The sequence below is a fragment of the Drosophila subpulchrella genome, chromosome 2L (assembly GCF_014743375.2).
Source record: "Drosophila subpulchrella strain 33 F10 #4 breed RU33 chromosome 2L, RU_Dsub_v1.1 Primary Assembly, whole genome shotgun sequence".
NCBI lineage: Eukaryota > Metazoa > Arthropoda > Insecta > Diptera > Drosophilidae > Drosophila > Drosophila subpulchrella.
In genome coordinates, this window is record NC_050610.1 from 14,992,238 (window position 1) to 15,009,229 (window position 16,992).

Below are 16,992 nucleotides of genomic sequence, written 5' to 3' on the forward strand. Positions count from 1 at the left end.
TCTGCAATTCGTCCAGTCTATTATTTTTGGTAGCGCTCAAAAGCAAGAGACTTTGCAATTAAACTGTCAATTCATTGGTATTTTCAGAATTATTAGTATTTGATTGTTAATTTATTGCAATGCATTTGATTTGTGACCGCGTTGAATGACCAGACAGCTTGGTTATTGGTAGTCGCATTGTGTATAAGCCATGTTGTGCAGTGGAAATGACAAGCCCCAAGGCCGCAATTGAAGTGAGACTAATGGTTGTAGCTTGATTTGGTGCTTAGAAGATTAGATACGTACATAAAACATAAAAAAGGGATAAGTCTTAATCAACCGCCAATTTTTCATGCCATTCCCAGCAGACAAGGCAAATGGCAATCTATCAATCCCCAACTATACCGCCCATGCAAATGTGAAGTGGAACCCTAAATTTTACGCACATTCAAGTCGAAGACCGTTAAACGAACGGAAGTACTCTTAAGACGGCCCACACTCGAGATCCCTGACCACCGGACCAGTCTGGCGATCGGCAGCCAGAAAAGCGAGATATAACTGAAGGGGAAAAACAAAAACAGAAAACAAACAAAACGTGCTCATTAATAAAAAATCAAAGAAAACAAAATTGTCAATAAAACCAAAGGCCCGAGAGAGAGACTAACAACCTAACGACCAGAAGAAACAGACTCAAGACCCACGCAATAAATCTCCAGTGGGTGTGCAAGTGACTCTCAAACTGTTGTGGCATGACAAACGCATTTTCAACTAAAGCAGCCAGCATAAGGCCAAAAACGATCGAGGAGCAGGCGAAGAGTCGTGATTCCCATTGTTAACTTTAATGACATCATTTGCCCAGGCGAAACATCTGAATGGCGTCAGTTGATTGAACTTTTTATTGGTGGCTCCGTCTGAAGGAGTCGACTCGTAGGCCTTTCTCTCGCCACTCATTTCATTCATGAAAATGCAAATCCCCCGAACGAACCGAGCTGCCAAGCACTTGACAGCTGCACTATAGTCAGTCTTGAGTCTTCAAGTCCCAGCCATATGCCAAGTGCCTTAAGGCGCAGCTTCCTTCTCCCCCCCGCCCCAAAAAAAAAATCTTCAGAGACTACGAAGCAGCTTTTGAGTGGATCTACTATCACCTATCCTATCGTGTCGCGTGCTAAGCTTGTTCATATTTCCATACTTACATTGGGGATACCCTAGGATTGGTAAAAGTCTGTTGCCAATCAGCATTGCATTCAACATTTTATAATTTTATTACAATATTATCAAAAGTACAAAACAAAAACATCATAACATACCTTATCGATATCCTTATTTTTGTCATTTTTGTCATTGAACCATTACTTAGGTAGTTCTTAAAGTAAAGTTTCCATTTCTTATTTATTATATCAAAAAAGAGCAATAATTTTTCGGTATTTCAGTATCCCAATTCTCATCCAATTTTGCATGCACTTTTTGCCCATATTTTAGCTTTATTTTTTCTGTACAGATCGTGCAATCAATTTGAAAAGTGTTTTTGCGTTGGTTTTACCGGATTTATGAATGAATTTATTTTCGTATATACCTCCTGCCTGTCCACATACTCATGTGCTTGGCAGACTTGTCTGGCTTGTTCCGACGTCGTCGTCTCCCACAGTTTTTTTTTTTTCGGGGTCCAACGTCCGCTGGTCCGTCGTCGCATTTGTCGTTTGTCGCCCGAATAGGAAACCCAATGCAAATGTGGGCGGATTTTGAGGCGCTGCCTACGCGCAACCCACAAACCCACCAACTGGCTAGCGGGTCTGGTGGGTCTAGTGGTTCGATCTAGTGGGTCTCCGCGCACCACTTGGTGGCTGTTTAGGTGCAGTTAGCTGGCTGCCACTGACAGTGACGTAGTTGTGGCCCAGTAACCCAAGACGGGGAAAGCTCACAGGAACGTGATTAATTGGTACTGTCCAACATCGATATTGATTCATTGATTATATCTCTATTTTAGAGAAATAAATAATTTAAAATTTACTTAGAAGATCTCGATTAAATGTTATTGAAATATGGACCTTAATATATTTAAGTTTATATGTTCTAATAACTCTGAATAATAAGAAATGTATCTTTTTTTCTTTCAGAATGTCACTGCAGCAGTGTGGGATCCCTATCTTCGGACTGTGACAAGCGAACTGGACAATGCGCCTGTCTGGAAAATGTCACTGGAAGGAGGTGCGACAAGTGCCGAGCGGGTCACTGGAACCTCACCGCGGGTGAGGGATGCCGGGATTGTCGCTGCGATCCCCACGGTTCCCGGGGACACGAGTGCAACCCGTGGACGGGTCAGTGCGACTGCAAGATCGGGGTCGGAGGTCAGCACTGCAACGAGTGCACGGAGGGCTTTTATGGCTTCAGCACCGAAGGTTGCCAGCGCTGCTCGGCATGCAGGTCAGAGGGTCAGGTGTGCGATCCGCACAATGGCCGCTGCATCTGCCCCAAGTTCACCCGTGGCCTGGGGTGTGGACAATGTGTTCCGGGCACTTGGGGCTGGCAGGCACGACGGGGTTGCCGGGAATGCGAGTGCGATCACATCGGCTCCATTGGTCAGCAGTGTGCCACCAGCGATGGACAGTGCCAGTGCCGTGAGGGATATGCGGGCAGGAACTGCAACACCTGCTCCGTGGGTTACTTTGGCTATCCGGAGTGTCGGCGATGTGGCTGCGATCCAGAGGGATCCTTCACCCAATCGGATGGATCCATTGCCTGTGACTCGAACGGTCAGTGTCCGTGCAAGTCTCTAGTGGTGGGTCTCAAATGCGACACCTGCATGCAAAGCACCTTTGGACTATCGGCCCTTAATCCCGAAGGCTGTACCCGCTGCTTCTGCTTCGGACGATCCGGCGAGTGCGAGCAGAGTGATCTGTCCTGGGGTCACATTCGAATGCCCGAGTCCCGGAATCTCAGCATCCAGCAGATAAGACCGCAGAACGTACCCAGCACGGATTACGAGTACATAGTGGTGGTCCAGATGGAGGGCAGTGGTTTTCACCGGGAGGATGCTGAGATTCAGCGCATGAATGATCTGAGCTTAGTGCCCAAATCCACGGGGAATGTCTCCATCGGAGCATATGGACATTTTTACCATCCTCTCTACTTCCAACTGCCACCTCAGTTTTACGGAGATCGGACAAGCAGCTATGGTGGCTTTCTCTACTTCACTCTAATCACCGAGGGTGCCCATAAGCCATTGGAGCGAAATGTTTTGGGTCAGTACCCACTGGTTCAATTGCACGCCCATTCCAAGTTACTGCTGGACTTCTACGAATACGAGGAGTTCGAGTACTCCTTGAATGTGACCCACCGTGTACCACTGCACGAGTCCTTCTGGAAGTACCACCACACCAGCCAGGCTGTGGATCGGAACACTCTGATGGCTGCCCTCCAGAATATTCGGCACATCTTCATTCGTGCTTTTGCCTTTTCCGATTTTCATGAAGTTGTGTGAGTATATCTTGAACCGTTGTACCTTACAAAATGTAAACGTTTAATAAAGATAATTCTGGATCAAAGTTTTCGAGATAATGAAAAGGTTTCCCCAATGTATAAACCTTTGTTTTTATTTTTCAGCCTCCAGAATGTTCACATGGATGCGGCAATCTATATAAAGGGTTCTACAAATCTAATAGCCAAGGGAGTGGAACGCTGTAAATGTCCCAAGCGCTTTGCTGGACTGTCTTGCCAGGATCCGGGCAGATCCTTCTACAGGTGGAGGAACACCACCGTGGTGGAGAGTGTATTTATTGAGGATCTAATAGGAAGATCAGCTCCCTGCCATTGCAATGGCCGCAGCAGCGATTGTGATCGGGAAACTGGAGTCTGTCAGGTAACTGAAACTTACTATGTGAACTGAACCCAATTTAAACATCTCACAAATGTCTTTCTCCGCAGAACTGTCGGGCTAATAGTGGCGGTGATCACTGTAATCAATGTGCCGAGGGATTCTACGGCGATCCAAACTCGCCGCACGGCTGTCAAGCCTGTCCGTGTCCGGAGACCAACAGGAACTTTGCCCGGGGCTGCAATGTGTGGAATGGAGAAGTCAGTTGTGTCTGCAAGCCGGGGTACACAGGACGATTGTGTGAGCGGTGCCAAGCGGGATATTTCGGAGATCCGATGAGGTATCCAAACACTACTTGCCAGCCATGCAATTGCCATCCGGATGGTATCCGAGCCGAGGGCTGCGATTCAGAGACGGGAAGATGCTACTGTAAGGAGGGAGTCACAGGGCTGAAGTGCGACAAGTGTCAAGCGGAACGGTTCCATTTGGTGGATAGCGGATGCAGGAGTAAGTCAATGTGCCAAGTAGATCTAAAAAATATCAAAAATAATTTGTCCTTATATTGACAATACATTTAATTATATTTTTCTTATCGACAGTTTGCGACAATTGCACCCTTCTGCTCTTGGACTATGTGGAACTGGTGGGTCACAAGCTGCGTCGCGGAATGCACAACATGGATCTGACCGGAATTCCAGCGCCGTATCGAAAATTATCACAATACGAAAGTGCCTACGATGATTGGAATGAACGCCACAGGGACTTTAGCCAGGCCAAGAGGCGCCTTCAGGATTACGATTCCGCCGACATCCTCAAGCTCGAGGCGCATGCCGAAAATCTAAAGTTCCAGTCCCGCAAAGCAGTGGCTACTATAGGAAAACGGGAGTTTGCCATCAAATCGATGCATGACGATGCTGTGGCCCAACAGCACATTGTTGGCTCAATCCGCGAGGAGATTCATCAATCCTTGTCGGATTTGCGAGGCTACGGAAAGAGTTCCCATCATCTCAGCCTGCCGACGGCTCTGAAGCAGGCCCGTTTCTATCTCCAGGCCATTCGGGAGCACGACCAAATGGTCCAGGGAATCCGCAGCACGAACGACTGCGCCTGGCGGCACTTCTACGCCATGGGTAATGCCTCGGATGCTGCGTTCGACGAGAGTGCCCGCTTGGAGATGCTCTGGAGGGATTTGAATCAGACGAATCATCGGGTGGTGGACATGCGGCTGCAAGTGGATCGCGTCCAGGAGGTGGAGAGCGAAGCGGAGGATGTACTGGAGCATGTACGCAACTTGAGTGTCTATGTGGGTGAATCTCACCAGGAGCTGAATGACCTTAACCAGCGGATTTCCGAACACCTTGATCCGGGCTATCTGGAGCAGGGCGAGGGCTTGGTGAGGCTGACACTCCAGCGGCAAATCCTGCTCAATGGCCATCTCAACCAGCTGGATGGTTCGAGGTTGGTACTAAATACCACCCTGGGTGTGAAATCCGAGCAGCAGAGGGAGGTTCGCAAGCACTGGCTTCCCAAGGCGGAGAAGCATGCCAATCACCTGCTGGCTCGATCCAATGAATACGCCCGTCAGTTCCAGCCCACCAGGAATGGTGCCCGCATTGCCATGCTGGCCAGTTCGGCACACAGTAACATAACCAAGGCCATTAACGATGCTCGACAAGCTTCGATTTTGGCAAAGGTTAGGGTGTACGAGGCCCAGCGAACTCTCTATCCCACCGATGGCAGCTCCATGATCGTTCGAGCCCAGCATTCGCTGGACAGATCACGACAACTCCAGCAAGAAGCCCTCAAGCAGATGCATAAATCCAATGTGCTGAAGGACAAACTGCATCGACAGGAGCAGCAGGTGGAGGGCATTAAGGCCACCATATACGATTCTGGCCACCGCACGAACAACATATCCGGACAACTGCAGGGTCTGTCAGAGGGTTCAGCCCGTCGGCAGGCCAAGGAGGGCCTAGAATTGGCTGAAAGGACGGGGGAACAAATGCGAGCCGAACTGCGATTGGCCAAGGAGATGCAGGAGTCTATCCAGAGCATGCGGAACTCGTTCTCCAATCTGGAACCCGACTGGGAAATCAAACTGGGCATGGCTCAGGAGAACATATCGCTGACCCAGACCAACCTGCGGCTGGCCAACGTATCACTGAGTTACCTGGAGCAGCAGGCCGAGAAGGAGCAGCAGGTGTTCGAAGTCTGGAACAACAGCATGGCCCAGCAGCTGCAGAGCCTCAGAGATCAGATTGCCAAGGCGAGGCATGCGGCAGAAGCGGTAATATAATTATACTTTCCACTTTACAATATATTTAATTAAAGATCCCTCTTACAGATCGATGTCTCCCTGGAGTCCCTGGGCCCGAAATGCAGTCGTTCCTACCTGCCCGCTTCGTATGGCTTGAGCACCTCGAACAAGCTCCGCATGAGCTTTGCATTGTCCAATCACCTCGAGAGTTCTCCGCTGATCCAATTGGTGAGCAGCGAAGGACGTCACATCACACTGGAGCTTTACAAACGCCACGTGCGCCTGGTGTGGAATCTTGGAGGCACAACAGCCACCGTCACACATCCCATGGTGGTGCAGACACGGGATCCCAAGTATGATGACGCTTGGTACCATGTGGAGGCCAATAGGACTCTCAATTTGGGCAGCCTGATGGTGCGTCGGATGAATAACTATGGTGAGCTAACTCCGGCCAATCCGGTGACCATCACTGGATCCACAGACACGGAACGCACACGTTTCTATCAGTCTCGAAACGATCGCATATCGCTGGGTGGTTTTGCATCCAAGGATTGGCAATTCACACCGGGACTCAATGTGGTGGTGCACCAGGTGGAGGTGGACAACAAGCCGCTGGGTCTGTGGAACTTCGTGACCAGCGAGGGCAGCTGCGGGGGATCCATGATAGGGGCTAAGGAGTCCTCCGCCTCATCCACTGCTCGCCATTTCAATGGACTGGGCTATGCCCAGCTGATGAAGACCCGACCGCGACCCACTCGCAAGAATCTGTTCTCTGTGCAGATGACCTTCCGTACGCTGGACGAGAATGCCTTGCTCTTCCTGGCGGTTGATGACAAGAACGTAAGTGTATCCCACTAATTTGTTAAGTTCAAATGATATGTTATTATAAATATAATTGTAGAACCGCTCGGTGTCGGTAACTTTGAGCCGGGGTAGGATCATGTTCCGCATCGACTATGGCGACGAGTCCAAGCTGGAGATAAACACCACCAAGAAGTACAATGTGGGCCAGTGGATCAAGATAGAGGCTGCGCGAGAGTTCTCTGCCAAGCGTAGTACTGAGAATGGAATGCTACGAGTAAACAACGATCGACCTATTTCCGGAGCACCCACCCTACCCGTAAACATTCATCTGCTACCAGATCTCTCCAAGGCAGTCTATTATCTGGGCGGTGTTCCACCAGGTAATTCTTTGAACTCTATTCTAATAGAATATGCTTAAATAGTTACTCATTCTTATGACAGGTTTCACCTCGGGCACCTCCAAAGCCCCTGGAGCCGACAATCCCTTCCTGGGCTGCATGAAGGATGTCCAGGTGAATGGCGAGACCTACGATCCTCTGGAGAGTTCCAGCATCTATGGCGTGGAGTCCTCCTGCAAGGAAATGATCACCAAGTCGGTAGCAAACGTTAGTTGTAATAGAAATATTATCTAATATATAAATCCTTTCCAGGGCCGGTTTCTCGGGCAATGGCTACTTGGAGCTGCCATCACAGTCGCTCCGAAAGCGCTCCAATACGGCTTTGGTGTTCCGAACCCTGCAGCCGGACTGCCTGCTGCTCCTGGCCGCCTATCCGCCTGAGGTCCTTGCCGACTACGATGCCAAGGACATCAAGGGCAACTTCTCCATTAGTCTGGTGGATGGCCAATTGCATGTGTGGGTCAATTCGGGACGCAGCTTTGTCAAGATGTCATCGAACTTCAGTCAGATGAACGATGGCGAGTTCCATGTGGTCAATCTAATCAAGACGGGTCGCAAGCTGGAACTAATGGTGGACGATGAGCTGCAGGAGACCCGCAACTTGAATGGCAATCCCACGGTGGTCAGCCTGCCGCGAGACGCAGGAGGCCTATATATCGGAGGAGCCCCGCCCCACGAGAGCTATACTCCTTTGGCGCCCACCTTTGTTAACCTAGAAGGAGCCATTCGGGATGTGGTGTTCAACAATCGAACCATGAACTTTAACGATGCCCTGACCTTCTCCAATGTTCAGATCGGACGCAATGGTCCCTTGATGGGCAGTCTCAAAGGAGGACTGTACGATGTCCTGCTGAAAACGGAACCCATGATTGGAAAGAGTTTTACAGCCTCGCCTGAGGGCTGCAAGCGGGTAAGTGTATAAAATGTTCCTACTTCTGGATTGGTTCGGTTGGGATTAAAGATTTTATTGGGTACTGTCCATCTACTGCATGTAAATATGTGGCTACCTAACTCTGTTAAACTTAAACGTTTCTTTTTGTTCTTATAGGATTTTAGTTGCTAAGCAATTATGTCAAAAGCGACTACGCTATAAGCTTCAAGCGCTGCGCTTCAAGAAAGCTCATTTGTATACTAATTTCGCCTAAAACAAAAACAAAAGCTAACCAAACAAGCTACTCTATGTGGTCTACATGTGGATTAATATAACCAACCATCATCAAAGATATAACCTCAGTTCTTGCATTAAAGGCATTGGGAAAGTGGGCCCATTAGAGCATTATTATGACAGAGATTTTATCTATTCAAAAATCCTGTTAAGAATATGTTCATTCTTATGGGCAGACTGATTTAGCTTTAAGCTAGCGCATCCTGGTCCACAGATAACTAAAACCTAAAATGAGCCATATTCTTAGTTAATAATTATCTTTTTAAACACATTTGCAATTTTGTATATATTTCATACGACTTTTTGCTATTCGTTAAGCCTCAAAGCTCAATTTAGTTGCTAAGATTCACCATACTCATATCATACACATCACTCATCAACGCTTTGTGTACGTTTTTGCTTTCATGAATGTATCATACAATTAACATTTGCTTACTGCAACATGGACATTTAATTGTTATCACATTTACCTAAATAAAACATTTTTATAACCAAAACAAACGATATCATGGCAAAGTTTTTATTTTATAACTCATAATCGCTGAGAACGCAACGCAAAAGCTCAGAAACTAACACAAAGTCGTCGGGGTGAGTTGAGTTCCAATAGGAAGAGTGATAGTCCTGGTCATGATAGGATTGCTCTCTTGCAGATCGGCAGCTATTCCTACGAGCCGAATGCCTTCAAGTTCGGGGACGACATCTATAGCTATTCCCAGCTGAAATTGCCGGAGCGTCACTTCTGGCAGCGGAACTTCCACCTGACCTTCGACTTCCGCTCCTTCTATCCCAATGGTATGCTGTACTTATCCCCGGGCAGTAAGGAGAAGCCCAAACACTATGTGGCCCTTATTCTCAAGGACGGACAGCTGGTCCTTGTGGTGCGAGGTCGTCGGCGCGAGGAGCTCCAGCTGACCGCCAAGCTAAACGATGGCGAGTGGCACCGGGTGACGATTAGCTGCCAGGATCGCAAGGTCACCATGTCCGTGGAAATTGGGCGTACCGACCAGAAGACCTCCGCCCAGATGAAGCTGCCCAAGAAGATAGGCGCCTCGCAGTTACTGCTGGTTGGCGGTTTGCCACAGTCTCCGGTCAAGGTCTCATCGGAGATGTATGTCCGCCTGGAGCCATTCAAGGGCTGTCTGCGAAGGGTCAGCATCAACAACAGCACCCAGGATCTGGCCCGACCCGGCAAACACTCCAATGTGGGTCAGTGCTTCCCTACGGTGGAGAGGGGCAGCTATTTTCCCGGCGATGCCTATGCCATATACAGTGAGTTACTACTAGGTCCAACTTGGATAAAATATAACTTTAAATTCTTAATCCCGTAGAGAAAAACTTTAACGTGGGCAAGTACCTGGATCTGGAAACGGAATTCAGAACTTCGGAGCTATCGGGAATACTGTTAAGTGTCTCTGATCCAAATGGTTTCCCAGCCCTTTCGCTAGAACTGTATAATGGCAATGTAAGTTGAACTGACTTAAGTGTTAGAACTTTTTAAGTAATACTTTTTATCTATATTTTATTAATTTATTTTTCCTTTGGTAGATAATATTCTCCTGCGATCTTGGAAATGGAGTGCCAATGCGTGTGGAATCATCTCTGCCCTCCAAATATGCCTTGTGTGACAACAAATGGCATAATATTTCGGCTCTATACGACGGCGAGCAGATTGTGTTGAGGATCGATCAGTTGCCAGCCGTGATTAGTGTGGGAAATCAGAGGACTGCAGGGAAAGTGCAAACCCGCTCTCCACTCTATATAGGCGGGCTGCCAGGTAGGTCCTTAGATCAAATTTAGCTTAATTATTGCGTGAACCAAGTTTAAAGAGTATTCTTAAATAAGACACATACATTAGAAAGTATTAATAGGTATATAATTTATTTATAAGCAAAGTTTCATATATAACCAACACTTTATTTTGAATTTGTGATACAAACATGGACTTATCTCCTTTACAGAGACTGCTCCCAGTGGATCCCTGATGTCGCGGGAGAACTTCAAGGGTTGCATCCGGCACGTGTCCATCCGGAACGAGCGACGGGACTGGATCGACATGGAGGACCTGAGGAACGTGCTCCTCAGCGAGTGCCTCGTGTCCAGCGATGATAGCTGAAGATCGGTTTCGAAATTCCGGACCGCTTTCCGAGCGCTTCTGGTTCCTGTTGACGCCACACCAAAACTTTTTCCAAATGTATTGTGATCAATAACGAGTTTAGAGCCAGTTATTTATAACCCTTCACTGCCATATAAGTTAGATTACTTTAGGATTAAGTTTACTTATTTGTACATTTAACTACAAATTTAATTGCCAGTGACTGCATTTTGTACTTCGAAATCTGATTCATAATTTATTTCGCCTAATTATAAAGTTTTTTATTTTTTCCATTATTAATTTTATGTTTCAAAAGAGGCTTTAGGTTTGTATTTCATTTGGCATACAACTTATTTAAAATTTGTGTTTAACGAATCTCCTGTTTGTATAGTGCGCAACGAAAATTACTTAAGTAGCTATAAGTTCCATTATTTTCATATGTAAATAGAAATGCCATTTAGTAAGTATTCATCATAGCACATACATATGTACATTTAATATTCACATATTAATAAATTAAATAAAAAACCCCTATTATTTTAACTAAACTTTAAATATAAATTGTGTCTATGGGAAGCATAAAACATTAACATCGTGGGGGTTCTGCCTTTTTACAATGCCTATCTTCCAGATAAATATTTAATAAAATAAAACAGAAGTTAGGGATGTGAGATTTAAAATATATATATATTATATATATATATACTTAAAAATTGTTTATAAAATCAGTCATTCTTCAGTTAGTTCTTAGCACTTCTTCTGGGAGTTTACTTTCAGAAGCTCGGATCATAAGTTTGTAGACTCTCCATACAACATTACCTACATATTTTTTTGTACCACACAATGAGTATAAGCAAATCCAGGCGGAGCACCCGACGGACTCGAAGATCCATAGCTTCCGGGGTCGATCTCCTGGGCCCCTATATCTACTGCGTCAACTTCTACGACAATGGGTTAAAGGCGGTGCGTGATGAGTTCGTGAAGCGGGTGATAAGCGGCACTCGTCGGGCCGTATTCGTCATCAACTTGGATAACGAAATTTTGGAGGCCAACTTACGGTTTGAGCGAAAGTCGAGGGTCAATAAAGGTGGTAAGTTTTAGTTTAGCCACTCGACGAAAAAGGTACTCAATTATGTCTTTTAGGAGGTTCCCTAGATTTTAGGGCGTTAGATCCGGTTAACATTGCGCTGCAATGCATTGAAAACTGCGTCGAAGAGTTTGATAAAATAACCAAGAAGATCGAGTCCGAGTCAAACTTTGATCTTCACGCCTATTGGCAACGTAATATTCCCGCTCAGCTCAAGAATCTAGTGCCCAAGAAAAAGGCTGGTGCAGAGACCAAGCGAGGTGAGAATACAGCCAGGCCCAAAACGGGCAAGACGTCCAGCGACAAGGTGCGCCTGGAGAAGATCAAATGCTCCTCCGTGACAGCCAAGGAGCACCACAAAGTTGGCAAGGGAGTGCCGGTGTCCAGGCGAGAGGTAAGCGATGGTATGATATGATATCAAATGATATTTCATATCTCTTTTATCATTACCAGTACATCAGAGACAATCCGCTCTTTACAAAAATGTTGATCCTAATAGTGGGTCAAATGGACAACGAGTTCTATAAGAGTCTGTTGGCCTACGAGCAACCGCTACGGGCAATTATTCACTTTATGCCCGAGGAGAGTGCCTACGATCAGCTGGTGCCTCGTCCTCGGCGGGAACAGCAGCTCCAGGAGGCACTGGCCAACATCCAGAAGGACATCCACTCCCTGCGCAAGAGGACGCCCTCGAAGCCGGTGGGCATTTTCCAGCATAAGCTGCCTCAGATGTCCGCCTGCATGGCGGCCAAGTTCACCGACGATGTCTTCGACCAGCTGAGCTGGTACATGTACGATGTGGAAACCCTGCGCGAGTGGTACCGCATGTTCTACGTGGAGCCTTACCGGGAGACGAATGTTAAGATGGATCCCGCGCTGTCGCTGCTGGAATCATTCCACATCGTCGAGTCGCTGAGCATCCAAGGGCATTATATCAAGACCCAAATGCCAGTGTCGCGGAACGATGATAGCACTGTCTATTTGTACATGGAATCGCTCATGACCACCTTTGGCAATCCCAGGGAACTGATGACCGAGACGGAGGTTCTGCTCCTGGCCAATCCCACGCCATCGGTTCAAACTCGAGTCCTGGACAAGGTGAAGGTGTATGCGAACTCATTCAAGAGCATCGTTAAGCTGAACAAGAACGATCGCATTTTTGTGGAGCAGGCTAATGGGCTGCTGTCTAACCTAATGTCCTACATGGACCAATCCCTGATGCGAAACGTCTACCACGGCTGTCTGGAGTACAACCTATTGCGGCGATACTTCACTTCCGGTTATATCAACCACTCATTGGCTTGTCAGCCGTACAATGGCGAACTGGAACCGATCTATCTGCCCAAGTTTGCCGAGCTCTATCTCACGGATGACTCGGTGATGCAACGCGTCATTCAGCTGGTCAAGGAGTACGATGACTTTAGCGTTGAGGAGGTGCAGCCCAATGTCCATCTCTACACTTTCCGTCGGTCCCTAAACGAGGTCTTCGAGCAGGAGAATCAAACGGTCATACCCACACGTCTTTGCTTCAGGGACTTTACCCTTTACGAAATGGAAGGTAGATAATAAACAGGTGCTATTTTAATCATTGTATGTATTTTATTTAATTCCAGCTTTTCTCGACGACTTGGTCACCCCGCAAAAGTTCAGTGAGATCACTGAAAGTTATTTATCACACGAGACCCAGAGCACCGAGATGATTTTGGGACACGACCCGTTAATGGTCAAGTGCAATGAGGACAACGGTCGTGTGGCCATTGATCCCAATGTCTTTATCAGAAAAAAGTCGATTAAGGGGAAGTTGGCTAGTAACAAGGAAAAGAAGGAACAGGCAGAAACCCGGCCTGTCAGTCGCAAAGAGTCAACTATTGGAGAGCTTATGATGCCATCGCGAATCACTAGGCACTCTGGAAAGGCAACGGCAAGCGAAACACATGGTTCCGTTTTACAACCAAAAGAATCTACAGTCGACACGAAGCAAGGATCACATTTTTCCGTGGGACTAGGTCGAGGTCATCCCATGCTAGACGGCTATAATTTGGACGACACCCGGCAGACAATCAAGTCCAAGACCTCCAAGTACTTCTTTGAAGAGGGCAGGATGATGCTCTATGAGGAGAGATGGAACTTCCGCCAGATGAACAAGTGTCTTGCCCTCGAGATTGGTGGCCAGGAGGTGCACTTCCGGAGTGCCGACGAGCCCTTGGGAGCCACTACAGCAGATGCCAATGTGAGGATCGTATCGAAGAACGGCATTAGTCTCCGGGTGATGGCCAGGAAGATCGAATGCGCCAAGGCGGTGCTGAACTTTCCCAACGGACTGAGCACTTATTGCCATGACACCCACACGGAACACCTGTGGCAATACCAGGTCAGGTTATAAGTTCACATGCTTCATTTCCAACTAAACATAGTAATTCTCTCATATCAAAGTGATACGCCCCGCATCTAGAGAGAATTGAAACTAAATTTCGTAAAAATGATCATTATATCATATCATATCATATTAAAAACTAAATATTACTTTTTTTCTCTGTGCAGGATAACGAACTGGATGAGAGTCGGCGTGTCTGCACACCCTATGGCTGTGTGATAGTCTTCTACCAAAGCACCGACACCATTTTGATTATGCGATACAATGGGGAGGTGTACCATCTGTACAGCTTTACGGAGGCCGACAACGAGGAGGAGGAGGACCTAAACTCTGAGTTCATCAATGCCTGCTCCACGCAGTCCGCCTACTCCAGTTACCAGCCCATTCGAGAGCCCAAAAATAAGAAGGAGAGAAGCCGCGACGGTTCGACCCAAAAGAATTTGATCAACCGCAGTGAGGGTGGAAGGGATACCGTTCTGCGGCCATCAACTCAGAGTGTCGGCTCCAAGATAACCCAGAAGAGCCTGGGCTCCAAGGGATCGAATTTGGGTAAGCGGAGGAGCCGGCAGCTCAAGGAACAACAGGCGGCCGCTCTATTCGAAAGCATCAAGTTCGAGCTAACCTATCTCAACTTTATCATGGCTCTGTATAAGCTAAGCTATCGACACCTGAAGTTGATCACCTCGCTGGGAAGCGTGGTCCATGTGCAGCGTGATGGTAAGATCTGGTGCGGTAAACCCTACCGGAACACCGAGTGGCATGACTATTTCGCCAACGAGTCCTATTCGATGCGAGACGATGGTGTCAAGATGATCTGGACGGTGGGAGAGTTAAGGTGTTATCACCACGACGGAACCGTCATCAATTCCGGAACCATCGACGGCTGGGACCCCGGCACGGATGTCGATGAATTCGACATTGAAATCAGTTCAAGCAGCTCTCACGCCAATGCAGTCACAAGCCAACTGTTGCGAAAGGTTGTATTTTATCTTAAATAATTTTCATTCGATTGTTCAGAAGAACATTTAAAGATATAGGAAGATTTTATCCTTACCAATTTTCTAGTTATTATTCGAAGATATTGAGTAACCTTACCGTTTCTTTTGACAGGAGACCATTTTTATCAATGCTCCGGATGGTTTGCCATTTACAGAAGTCAGTCTGCACTCTTCATTAAATGGGGAATCTAGAAGTTTAAGCCATAGAAGTAAACCTTTATCTAACAAGAGCGATATCATGCCTGAGGAAGAGGAGGGGGAGATTTTCTTTGAAAAAAGCTACATAACTTACAGGCCAAACAGTTTCTTTATAAACCACAAAGTCTATGCCGGTATCCACTTTTTGTTCAGCCACATCACCGATGTGGATCTAAACCTTGAGACCTCGATCTTCACCTGCGACAATCTCAATGTTCGGGTGTTTAAAGATCGTGTATCAACGGAAGCGCAGTACAATAATCCACCCATGGAGACTCCATCTTCTGAGGCCGATTCTGATGAGTGGACAAAGGCTAAAATTCGAAAACCATCCGAAAACCCCGAAACAGATGCTCCTTCTGACGAATCACCCTCCCCCACCAGTGGCGAAGAACAAAAGCCTGAAGGTTTTGAGCTGATAGAAACCACATGTGTGGAGGTTGAATGCGACAACCTGGCTGTAGCTTTATTTGAGGATCGGGTCACTATACAAACCCACCTGCGAAAGTTTGGATGCGACGAAAACGCAAGGTGTGACCTACAAGTGCGGTAAGTTAAAAATTGCATTACCTTTATTAACATTTTTGTTTTATTTATGTTTTCTTACTAATCTCTTAATCGACATTCAAATATTCCAGTGACGATATCGAATTAAAAGTACATTTTGCCGAAAGTCTGTCAACAACTTTTCGAAATTGGGTTGACGAGCTAACCAGTTTTATCAATTGCTTCTGTCCCAAGCGGCGCACCCTGTATTTCCTGGAAACCCAGTACCCATCGTGCCAAAAGAAAGGTATCTTAAATATAAAATATAATTCCTATTTGAACACAACATTCATTTATTTTTGCTAGGATTTGAGTTGATGAAATCGGTGCCTTCTCTGGGAAAATATAATTTCTGCTCTGGCAACTACTTTATAGATGTGAACGAGCTGACGTCGGTGAATGCGCAAATGAAAAACCAGTATGATTGGTTCGAAAAGGATATGCAGAAGTTTCCCCGCTTTCAACTTGTGAAGAAACCGCCTCCGCCAACCGAATTTCCTATGGTTCTGAACACCAGGTAATGAAAAGATAGTCGGGGATATATTATAAATTGTATATACTTTAGAATATATGTGCAATTACCTGCTCAACTTGCCAACACCGATCGGATCCACCAGTTTGTTAGCGCGTTCGACGCAATCAAGTTTAGGAAGCAGCGGTTTCGCTTTACGGAGTGAGTTATAAAAAGAGTTTTGTTTGACTAACTTTGTTATATGTGGCTCAACCTTCTCAGGGCTATTCTTTTTCACTTGCATCCGCGTCTACGTCTCCTTGTTCAGATGGAGATTAGCAAGCGCAGTTGGAAGAGTCATCACGCCGAGCATCGTCGCCGGATGTTCATAGAGCAGCAGCGCCTTAGTCTCTACATGGCCATGCTGAAGCACAAGGTGTATCCCAACTACTTCCAGTTCAGGGACCAGTTCAACTCGCATGTCAGGAACATCGAGTTCTTCGAGTTCATGACATCCAAGTGCAGCGAGAAGGCCCATCCCGAGGAGATTGTACTCGATCCACCCGAGGAGGCAAGTCCGCCACAATCAAGCAAAGCCAAATTAAAGAAGAACAAATGTGTCTGTCCCAAGTATCTCAAATCCCTAGATTAGAGTCTAAACTTAAAAAAAACGAATTTTTTAAACTGATTAAAGTGATTTAAACGATGAAAAATATGCATATTATTACCGATTTACTTATCATAGTTGGGAGAAACTTTCAGGGCTAAATTGAAGGAAGGAAAATAAATTAAGTCTAATATAAATGTTACAATGTCAGTTATTTAAAGATTT

At 46.5% G+C, this 16,992-nt stretch overlaps 2 protein-coding genes across 5 annotated transcripts in view; both read left to right on the forward strand.

The window, feature by feature from the left end:
• Positions 1-11,031, forward strand: part of LOC119546396 (laminin subunit alpha-1) — a 70,090-nt gene extending 59,059 nt beyond the window's left edge. For 2 of the 3 annotated variants that reach the window (XM_037852641.1, XM_037852643.1), the window contains 12 exons: positions 2,094-3,453; positions 3,580-3,835; positions 3,901-4,297; positions 4,390-6,077; positions 6,135-6,887; positions 6,949-7,231; positions 7,293-7,443; positions 7,502-8,159; positions 9,065-9,683; positions 9,743-9,876; positions 9,960-10,188; positions 10,373-11,031. In XM_037852641.1, the coding sequence (XP_037708569.1) occupies positions 2,094-3,453; positions 3,580-3,835; positions 3,901-4,297; positions 4,390-6,077; positions 6,135-6,887; positions 6,949-7,231; positions 7,293-7,443; positions 7,502-8,159; positions 9,065-9,683; positions 9,743-9,876; positions 9,960-10,188; positions 10,373-10,527 (6,683 nt within the window). In that variant the 3' untranslated portion in view covers positions 10,528-11,031. Of the gene's footprint in view, positions 1-2,093; positions 3,454-3,579; positions 3,836-3,900; positions 4,298-4,389; positions 6,078-6,134; positions 6,888-6,948; positions 7,232-7,292; positions 7,444-7,501; positions 8,160-8,297; positions 9,684-9,742; positions 9,877-9,959; positions 10,189-10,372 lie in introns of those variants that run through there. The other variant, XM_037852642.1, reaches the window with a different exon arrangement.
• A 271-nt stretch (positions 11,032-11,302) lies between these two features.
• Positions 11,303-16,836, forward strand: LOC119546673. 2 transcript variants are annotated; one of them, XM_037853132.1, is made up of 10 exons: positions 11,303-11,596; positions 11,650-11,987; positions 12,047-13,151; positions 13,207-13,964; positions 14,135-14,944; positions 15,078-15,712; positions 15,802-15,956; positions 16,016-16,226; positions 16,275-16,382; positions 16,443-16,836. In XM_037853132.1, exons 1-10 carry the CDS (start codon positions 11,350-11,352, stop codon positions 16,810-16,812), a joined length of 4,737 nt encoding a protein of 1,578 aa, XP_037709060.1. In that variant the 5' UTR covers positions 11,303-11,349; the 3' UTR covers positions 16,813-16,836. The 2 variants fall into 2 exon arrangements, with proteins under 2 accessions (XP_037709060.1, XP_037709061.1); XM_037853133.1 differs by having other exon boundaries at positions 11,303-11,593; positions 16,443-16,812.
• The last annotated feature ends 156 nt before the right edge of the window (positions 16,837-16,992 follow it).